The sequence below is a fragment of the Bos mutus genome, chromosome 18, assembly GCF_027580195.1.
Source record: "Bos mutus isolate GX-2022 chromosome 18, NWIPB_WYAK_1.1, whole genome shotgun sequence".
Classification (NCBI taxonomy): domain Eukaryota; kingdom Metazoa; phylum Chordata; class Mammalia; order Artiodactyla; family Bovidae; genus Bos; species Bos mutus.
In genome coordinates this window covers 9,374,832-9,384,946 of record NC_091634.1, presented here as the reverse complement: position 1 = coordinate 9,384,946, position 10,115 = coordinate 9,374,832, and the positions used below count along the sequence as shown (strand labels likewise).

The window sequence follows — 10,115 nt, the reverse complement described above, 5'->3', positions numbered from 1 at the left end:
TGAAAGAGGGGGACCCGAGGGTTGGGAATGAGCAGCTCATCCCCACAGCGATCCGAGCAGAGATGCTGCACTGAATGTCTTTGGTGGTGAGGTAGAGAGGGGGTGTCTTGTAGCATGGCTCACTGTCCAGGAGGTGAGGACTCCTGAGCTGCTGGTGGTGACGTCTCAGCGGACTTGGTGCTGATTCCCGGCGCTCTGACCTGAGACCTCCGGGTTCTGAGCTGTGATGTTGCTTCCCAGCTGGGATCTCTGGGGTCTCGGTTCAGGGTCGGGACCTCTGGGTTCTGAGCACCAGCAAGGTCAGAGTGCTGGGAGGTTAGGGGTAGGGGCGGGGTGTGTGGCTGAGGTCTGTGGGAGGAAGAGAGAAGAGGCATATGGCAGGACACAGGAATACAGTTTAAGCTTCGCCTTTATTGGGGCAGGGGAAGGCGGTGGGGTTTCTGATGGGATGGGTGGGGTGTGAGAAGACGGACAGGCCCTCACACGCGGCGATAGTGCGGCCACTGCTGGATGATTTTATAGAGCTGGTCCCCTGGAGAGAGCGTCTGCTGCACATCGCGGTGTCCTTTGACCTCGTAGTTAGGAGTCAGGTATCCCCGAGCTGCGCCACAAGCCAGCAGACTCTGGGCTGCCCTGAGAGCAGAGGCCGGGGGCACCCGATCTGGGGGAGGAGAGGCAGGAGTTAGGCTGGGGCTTCCTCCAAGGGCCGAGGGAGTGTGGGCAATGCTGTGATTTTGCACTCCGAGCTGGCCCACTTGGGCCCAGAACCCGGCCTGCCACTGCTCTCTGTGCCTAAGTTTTCTCGTCTGTGAAAGGGGAGAATGACAGCACCTGCCCACAGGGCTGGGGGATAAGATGAGTGACTGTGTATAGAGCAAGCCCTCCACAAGTGTCGGCCTTCAAGATGATCATTTATTCACCCTCCTCTGCCCCCAGACCTTCCCATCCGATCCACAGCTGTAGCTGCCACTTATCAAGCACTTCTGGGGCTTCCCTGGTAGCTCAGACGGTAAAGAATCTACCCGCAATGCAGGAGACCCGGGTTCGATCCCTGGGTCGGGAAGATTCCCCTGGAGGAGGAAATGGCAATTCACTCCAAGCACTTCTCAGGTTAACCCTAACCCTCCAGTTCATGGACTGACCTAAGAACTTTTATAGAGATGAACTCATCTGAAACCGTGTAGTTGGAAATGGACTTTATCCAAAAGAGGAAACGAGGCTCAGAAACAGAATCACGCCTGAGGTCACAGAGGTTGTAGGTGGCAGAGCCTCCCAGCCAGGACGCAGCACGAAGTGCCATCCCCCAGAACCCATGTCAGCCCCCTCGCTGACGGCTGGACACTTACGCATGTAGTTGCCCATGAAGGAGATGCCGATGGCTATGGGGTTCCACGTGGGCCCAGAGTGAGCACCTAAGGTGTTCCAGCCCCGGCCCTCATACACGAGCCCATCTTCTCCGATCAGGAAACTGTGGGTGGGAAAATGATGGAGGGCTTCCTGAAGGAGGACTCCTCCCTCCTCTGCTCACCCCACCCCTGTCCCTGCCCCTGCCACTCACAATTTCCCCAACAACCCTCCTCCTTATCCCCTGATCTTCCACAATAAAAACAATGACCCTCGCCCTTGCTATTTGTCAAGCACAGCTCTAGTGCACCTTTTCGCATCCCTAACCCCATGAGTTGCCACTGCCCCCATCCGATAGCTACTCAGAGAGGTGGCAACACCTGCCCGAGGTCACACAGCCAGGCATCGTTCTAAGGAGTACTGGCTGGCTCAGCAATAGAGTGGCCCACGACCCGGTTGACTTTGCAGAGGAGGGAGATGACCCTGAAGCTGAGAGAGGGGACTGCCTGCCCCAGGGCTCAAGCAGCGGTAAATGGAGCTGGGACTGTAGCCCCAACCCCGGCTTCACCAGGCACTAGACTTTACCAAGCGAATCCAGTGCACAGGGCTTGTTCCTGTGCACCTGCAAAAGCTGTCCCTTCCTCTGGGGTCAGAGCCAGGACTGCAGCCCCTTCCCCTCCCCCTTGCACATCTGCACTGCCTGCACACGCCCAGCCCTAAGCTGCGACGCTGGGGGAGAAACAGACGCTGCAGGCGGCTCCAGAATTGGTGCCTGCGGTCTCCCGTCGCCCCGCGCGCTCCTCTCGCCTATATCCCCGGCTCCAGCCCCGGCCTCCCCTGTGCACTCACTTGTAGCCCACGTCGCACCAGCCCAGCTCCCGCATATGGTAGTGCTGCACGTTTTGGGCCTGCTTCTGGCACGAGGCCGGAGTGTTGCAGACGCTGCCCGCCGTGTGCGACACCACCACGTAGCGCACAGGCTGTCTTAGCCTCTGGCTGCACTTGGATGCCAGGGCCCCCCACTGTCCGCGGGACACGATGGGGCCGCAGTTTTGAGCCGCCCCGAGGCCCAGGAGGGCGAGGAGGACCCAGGCGAGCGGTGTGCAGCGGCGAGACATGGCAGGCAGGACAGGACACGCGGAGATGCCTAGGACGCGCGGCGGCCCTGGGCCTTTATCTACGGGGACTCGGTGGGGGCAGTGGGGTGGAGGGAGCCATGCGGGAAAGGTCTTGCCTCACAACCGAAGGGACTCCTCTTCCTACTCTGGCGGGGCCCCAACAGGATGTGGTATGGTCAGGTCTGGGCGGGGTAGGGAGAGGGGAGCCCGCTCATCCAGCTGGGAGTCGGGGGTGGGGAGAGGCACACAGGCCCCTGGGCGAAACCGTGGTTTCTGGAAGACCCAGTGTCTGGATCTCTGCCCTGCTTTGTCTCTGCCCTCGGTGAGCCATTGGACAACTCACCAGGAGCTTAAAACCAGGAGGAGAGAAAACCGGGAGGCCCTGAGGCCTCTTCTGCCTTCTTCCTGCAAGAAACTGAAGAAACACAGGCGCCCATTTTTGAAAGCACTTCTCCTGGGCCTAAGCCCGATATGGAAAGCCCATTTCACAGTTGAGTAAACTGAGGCCAGAAGCGGGCTGATCACTTTGCTGACACATGGAAGATAGGAGAGCCTGGTGGTCCAGAACCCCCATTCAGAGCCAGGCTGCCTGTGTTTAAATCTGGTGACATTCCAGTGTGTGAACTTGCGCAAGTGACTCTAACCTTTCTGTGACTCAGTTTTCCCCACCTGCAAAATGGGCCTGATCCTATAAAGTATCTAATTCATGGGATGATCGCTTAGAAGATGTCTGACTCAGAGTGCCACATAAGCTTCACCGGGATTTGACCTCAGATCTTCCCTTGGAGGTAAGCTCCACAGGAGGGATCCTGAGGTCCAGAGAGGAACAGCCATTACCTAGCACCACTCAGCTGCTTGGGATCACAGGTGGGGCAGAAGACTCCCCTGGGGACTCTGCCTTGCGCAGGTCTCCTTTCCCATTACCTCCTAGAGGCACTTGCTGAGTTCAGGGAAGACTGCCTGGTTTGCTTTTCCTTCTACTTTGGTAGGGTTTTGGTTTTTTTTTTACAAGATAACATATGCTACACTTTGCTGTATAGCAGACGCTACATTAACATTGTAGATCAACCATGCTCTAATGAGAAAATTTTCAAGGACTTCCCTGGTGGTCCTGTGGTTGAGAAATCACCTGCCAATACAGGAGACACGGGTTTGATGCCTGGTGCAGGCAGATTCCACATGCCGAGGGGCAGCTAAGCCCACGTACAACTACTGAGCCCATATTCTAGGGCCCATGGGCCGCAACGACTGAAGCCCATGTGCCTGGAGCCCGGGTTCTGCAACAAGAGAAGCCATCGCAATGAGAAGCCTGTGCACCAAAACTAGAGAGTAGCCTTTGCTGGTCGTAACTGGAGAAAGGCTGCTCGCCACAAAAAGACCCAGTGCAACCAAAAGTAAATAAATGGAAAAAATTAAAAATAATGTATGCTGGCTGTAACAAGTTGAATTGACACAAATTTTAATCAGCTGTGTCCCCCTCTGTCCAGCCCCACCCACCCGAGGTCACCAATGAGAAGAGTGTGGTATATTTTCTTCCACCGTATCCTCCAAGCTTATGTGGATCATGCTTATACCCCATGATATCGCTAAATGGCTCACCAGGCATCCTCAAGCATGTTCATGAATGATCTCAGTGCGTGCTCCCGGCAAGGTGTGTGAGGCAGATATTATTAACCCTGCCTTTTCTATAATCAAGGAAGCTGAGGCACAAAAGGGTTATTACATTCAGGGAGAAGATGGTGATGCCTGGATGTTGCCACAAGTTCCAGACTCCAGAGATTAAGCTCCAAACCACATTCTGCTTCCTACAAACATACATATATGGACACATTTTTAAAAGTAAAATCAAAACCATAGCATCGATTTGCCTTTTGTCACCTAATATTTCATTGGCATCTCTCCAGGGCAACATCTACATAGTTCTAATCTGTCTTTCATAAAAGTTACATAATATTTCTTTTTAAAATTTGATTTTTGGCCGTGCTGGGTCTTCCTTGCTGCGCTCAGACTTTCTCTGGCGAGCAGGGCCCACTCTCGAGTGCACGGGCTCCTCACTGCAGTGGCTTCTCTCGTTGCAGAGCCCGGGCTGTAGGCAGGCAGGCTGAGTAGTTGCAGCTCACGGGCTCTAAAGCGCAGGCTCAGTAGTTGTGGTGTTCGGGCTCGGTTGCCCTTCAGCATGTGAAATCTTCCTGGATCAGGGATCCAACCCGTGTCCCCTGCACTTGTAGGCAGATTCTTAAACAACTGGACCACCAGGGAAGTCGGATATAATTTCTTCTTTGAAGATTTTTCAGTCCCTCTTCACCCCCCACCCCCAGTGCTGCACAAAATATTATTGTCAGACATAGCAGCCTTACACAGTGGAGTGTTTATAAATCATACATATAGACTTGCTAGGTCGAAGGGTATACGTATTTAATAGATATTACCAGATTGTTTTTCCCAGAAGACTGTTAACAGTTCATATTTCTACTACTAATGTATTGGAGCCCCCACTCACCCCAAAAGTGGGTGTTATCACTTCTTAAATTTATGGGTATAAAGTGGAATCTCTTTGGAACATTAATTGGTGATTTTATAACCACTTGAGGGACTTTGTATTTCTCTGTTTGCTGCCCATTTCGGATGTGTCTTTGGTCAGTTGTCTTTAATTTTCCATTGACCATTAAAAAAAAATTGGATTGCCTTTTCTTATCAAGTTGCAAAGTAAAGAAAACAACCCCATTACTAGGGTTGCTGAGTTGTTGAGTATGTATATTTTGTGTCTCGGTTCTTTATAGAGCATTAAAGAATCAGGTACATATAGAAAAGGGTACAAATGCACTTTTTATAGACTTAATACAATTAATAGAATTGATAGTTAATAGAGTGAATAGTGGAGAGCTCTGTTACTTTGCATACCATGAGGACACCATGGACAAATATCCTGGTCAGGAAAAAGCTACGTTTTAGATTTTATTAGGTATTGCTTAATGGCATTCCTAAAGAAGTTTTAGTGTTTCGTTTCTCCAGCCATGTGATCAGTCCAAGGAATGGTATCTCATTATTGTCTTACTTGCATTTCCTCAACCTTAGACATATTTTACATATCTTTTTACATATTAATGGATGTTTGTGTCCATCTTCTGGGAACTGTTTGCTTATTTCTTTAATCATTTGCCTGTTGGGTTTTTGCATATGAGGATTTAACCCTATGTACTGCAAATCTTTTCCTCCAGTCTATTAAAATTTTTAAAAAATAGTTTGTTTTCTGTCTTACCTTAAGAAGATCTTTCCACAAATAAGATTATAAAACATTTTCTATTAAAAAGACGTTACTGTGTGTGTGACTTTTAGACCTTTACCTGGGCTAAAATTTATAATTGCGTATGGTGTGAGCCTAGCTTTACATTTCAGCTCTGCCACTGAATAACCTTGAGCAACTGGACAGCATTGGACAGAGCTGAACGCTTCCTCCTCCTCAGAATGCGCACTTCCTCTAGCTTTTGTGTCCTAAGACTTTCTTGATTTTCCTTCTCCTTCTCTGGCTGGTCTTTTGTTCTCACTTTCAGACTCATTCTTCCCTTCCTGATCAGTATACTCTTCTGCCAGGTGACCATATCCAGACAATAGCTTCAGTCACACCAAAAGGCAGACAATTTTCCTATTTTTATGTCTGAGCTCTCAGCTGAATCCTGGATCTGCGTATCCACCTGCCTACTTGACATCTCCACTGGGGTGCTCCAGAGGCACCTCAAACACAGGATTTCCAAAATGGAGGATTTCCTCCTCCAGAACTGGCCCTCTTCTGGGAGTCCCTGTCTGAGCGAATGATATGATCATCTTCCAGTTACAAAAGCCATAAATCTGAGCACCATCCTTGACCATCTCCTACCCTCTCCCCAAAACAGCACCCAAAATGATGCCCAGCACCAAGCAGATGCTCGATAGATAGTTACTGAATGACTGGATGCCTGTTTAGTCCATCCCCAAGTCATGATGCTGCTATCTCCTAAATACTACCCCCCCACTTTTTTTTTTTGGTTGCACTGGGTCTTCATTGCTCAGCATGGACTTCTGCTGGTTGCTGTGAGCAGGGGCTTCTCTTGTTGCAGAGCACGAGCTCTAGAGTGTGCGGCTCAGTAGTTGTGGCACACGGGCTTAGTTGCTCCACGGCATATGGGATCTTCCAGGACCAGGGATCAAATCTGTGTCCCGTGCGTTGGCAAGGTAGATTCTTAACAACTGGACCACCAGGGAAGTCCGTCTCCTAAATATCTGATAAATCAGGATACTCCTGTCTATTTCTGCTCTCTCCACTCCGATTCAGTTACCATCTTCTCGCACCTGGATTTTGCTCCTACCTTCTCAATGACCTTGCATCATGCACCCTGGCCCCTGTGAGGCCCAGGCTCAAATCAAAAACCCAGACTTATTTTTTCCATGGCTCCTCATGACTCAGGATGAGACCCATGCTCCTCACCATGGCCTACAGAATGGGCTGCTTCCACCCCAGCCTCACCACGATCATGGCCAAGACCTTCTTCCGGAGTTGCCCAGCCACCCTGCCCTTTTGCTGTCTATGAAGAAACTTTGACTACCTTGCCCCCAGGGGACTCTGTACAAAGAGGAATTTGAAGAAATTCAGCAACCTTGTAATTTAACTTTCGGATTACAAAACACTCAACTAACCTTTTGTAAAAAAGACAGAAATATTTACACATATTCCTTAACGAAACTTAGGGTGCAGTCATTAGCTAGGTGGGATGAAGACTTCCCTTGTTAGAATTTTATTTATTCTGTGTCTTGTCAGCCTAAAAATGAGACATGCCCCTGCGAACATTTAGAGCAATTTATAACAACGGGTAATTGTTATATTGCCCATAACAGTTGGGACTGTATTACTTGAGTCTTTTAAATGTTTTTAATGTAATTTAAAAATATTTATTTATTTAAATATCTGGCTGCATCAGGTGTGAACTCTTAGCTGCAGTATGTGGGATCTAGTTCCCTGGCCAGGGATCAAACCCCTACCCCATGCATTGGGAACTCAGAGTCTTAGCCGCTGGATAACCAGGGAAGTCGCATGTAAGTTTTCAATTGAAGTATAGGTGATTTACAATATTGTATTAGTTTCAGGTGTGCAGCAAAGTGATTCAGTCACACACATATTTACATATATATGTGTTGATATTCTTTTTCAGATTCTTTTCCCTTATAAATTATTACAAAATATTGAGTATAGTTCCCTGTACAACACAGTAGGGCTTTGTTGGTTACCTATTTTATATAAAATATTACTTGAGTACTTTTTTGATAGGCTGAAATTAGATTTATTCGCTATGTTTTAGGAAGCTGAATTTTTAAAATATTTAATTCATCAGCTGTTGTTTAATTTTTAAAATACTTAATTCAGCCGGTATAAACCCCCTCGAACTGGACATGGAACAACAGACTGGTTCCAAATGGGAAAAGGAGTTCGTCAAGGCTGTATATTGTTACCTTGCTTATTTAACTTCTATGCAGAGTACATCATGAGAAATGCTGGGCTGGAAGAAGTACAAGCTGCAATCAAGATTGCCGGGAGAAATATCAATAACCTCAGATATGCAGATGACACCACCCTTATGGAAGAAAATGAAGAGGCACTAAAAAGCCTCTTGATGAAAGTGAAAGAGGAGAGTGAAAAAGTTGGCTTAAAGCTCAACATTCAGAAAACTAAGATCACGGCATCTGGTCCCATCACTTCATGGGAAATAGATGGAGAAGCAGTGGAAACAGTGTCAGACTTTATTTTTGTGGGCTCCAAAATCACTGCAGATAGTGATTGCAGCCATGAAATGAAAAGACGCTTACTCCTTGGAAGGAAAGTTATGACCAACCTAGATAGCATATTCAAAAGCAGAGACATTACTTTGCCAACAAAGGTCTGTCTAGTCAAGGCTATGGTTTTTCCAGTGCTCCTGTATGGATGTGAGAGTTGGACTGAGAAGAAAGCTGAGCGCCGAAGAATTGATGCTTTTGAACTGTGGTGTTGGAGAAGACTCTTGAGAGTCCCTTGGACTGCAAGGAGATCCAACCAGCCCATTCTGAAGGAAGTCAGTCCTGGGATTTCTTTGGAAGGACTGATGCTGAAGCTGAAACTCCAGTACTTTGGCCACCTCATGCGAAGAGTTGACTCATTGGAAAAGATTCTGATGCTGGGAGGAATTGGGGGCAGAAGGAGAAGGGGATGACAGAGGATGAGATGGCTGGATGGCATCACCGACTCGATGGACGTGAGTTTGGGTGAACTCCGGGAGTTGATGATGGACAGGGAGGCCTGGCGTGCTGTGATTCATGGGGTCGCAAAGAGTCGGACACGACTGAGTGACTGAACTGAACTGAAATCCCCTCGAGATTTTCTTGCAGTTAATAAAAAATACTTGTTTTTTTGTTATAGCAACAATGATAGAAGTCCAATTAAATGGTAATTCTAGCAAGAACAAGTTTAAAACACAAAGCAGGAGTCCACAAGCCACTTCCTCTGCTATCTGACCCGCTCGGCTCCGCGATGCCGGTGGACCTCAGCAAGTGGCCCGGGCCTCTGAGCCTGCAGGAAATGGATGAGCGGCCGCAGCACCCGCTGCAGGTCGAATACGGCGGGGCGGAGGTCGACGAACTGGGCAAAGTGCTGACACCCACCCAGGTTAAAAACTGGCCCACCAGCACTACATGGGATGGCCTTGGTCTAGGTAAATTGTACACCTTGGTCTTGACAGATCCGGATGCTCCCAGCGGGAAGGACCCCAAATACAGGGAATGGCACCATTTCCTGGTGGTCAACATGAAGGGCAACAACATCAGCAGTGGCACGGTTCTCTCCGATTATGTGGGCTCTGGGCCTCCCAAGGGCACAGGCCTGCACTGCTACGTCTGGCTGGTTTATGAGCAGGAAGGACCACTGAAGTGTGATGAGCCCATTCTCAGCAACCGATCTGGAGACCACCGTGGCAAATTCAAGGTGGCCTCTTTCCGCAAAAAGTACGAGCTTGGGGCCCCAGTGGCCGGCACGTGTTACCAGGCCAAATGGGATGATTATGTGCCCAAGCTCTACGAGCAGCTGTCTGGGAAGTAGAGGAGATGGACACTGTCCCAGAGTTCCCAGACAGTGTTTCAGTGTAGTGATGCATGTAGATTTTCCCCCATCTCTCTGCCTAAGCCCTGAGTGGTCAGATTTAGATTTAGGGTGACTTTTCTTTCCTTCTGCCTGTATTGTATAATTTTAGGGGGGTTATGTTTTGATCAAATTTGAACTCCGTTTTGGTGGGGATTCTTTGGTACTGTGATGCGGTTTATCCAAATGTTAATAGACGAACAACAACCCAGACTTTAAAGAAGAAAAGCAAAAGAGACACTGATGTATAGAACAGTCTTATGGACTCTGTGGGAGAGGGAGAGGGTGGGAAGATTTGGGAGAATGGCATTGAAACATGTAAAATATCATGTATGAAACGAGATGCCAGTCCAGGTTCAATGCACGATACTGGATGCTTGGGGCTGGTGCACTGGGACGACCCAGAGGGATGGTATGGGGAGGGAGGAGGGGGGAGGGTTCAGGATGGGGAACACATGTATAAATTTTTTTTTAATAAAATAAAAAAAAAAAAAAAAAAAAAATTCTGGTAAAAAGAC

At 48.7% G+C, this 10,115-nt stretch overlaps 1 protein-coding gene and 1 pseudogene across 1 annotated transcript; one reads left to right on the top strand and one right to left on the bottom strand.

Moving 5' to 3' along the window:
- Positions 1-401: 401 nt before the first annotated feature.
- On the bottom strand, positions 402-2,589 carry PGLYRP1 (peptidoglycan recognition protein 1). Its single transcript, XM_005893902.3, has 3 exons — positions 2,194-2,589; positions 1,347-1,468; positions 402-661 (listed from the first exon to the last, which is right to left on the bottom strand). The coding sequence occupies exons 1-3, from the start codon at positions 2,460-2,462 to the stop codon at positions 480-482; spliced, it is 573 nt and encodes a 190-aa protein (XP_005893964.2). The 5' UTR covers positions 2,463-2,589; the 3' UTR covers positions 402-479.
- A 6,364-nt stretch (positions 2,590-8,953) lies between these two features.
- LOC138991670 (phosphatidylethanolamine-binding protein 1 pseudogene) lies at positions 8,954-9,819 on the top strand (annotated as a pseudogene).
- Positions 9,820-10,115: the final 296 nt, after the last annotated feature.

Bases quoted from the DNA above. Each gene is read 5' to 3' on its own strand.
- PGLYRP1 (XM_005893902.3), bottom strand. From the start codon at position 2,462: ATGTCTCGCCGCTGCACACCGCTCGCCTGGGTCCTCCTCGCCCTCCTG. The intron at 1,469-2,193 runs GTGAGTGCACAG...TCCCACCCACAG, and splicing joins TGGTGCGACGTGGGCTACAA to TTTCCTGATCGGAGAAGATG. The intron at 662-1,346 runs GTAAGTGTCCAG...CTCCTCCCCCAG, and splicing joins CTTCATGGGCAACTACATGC to ATCGGGTGCCCCCGGCCTCT.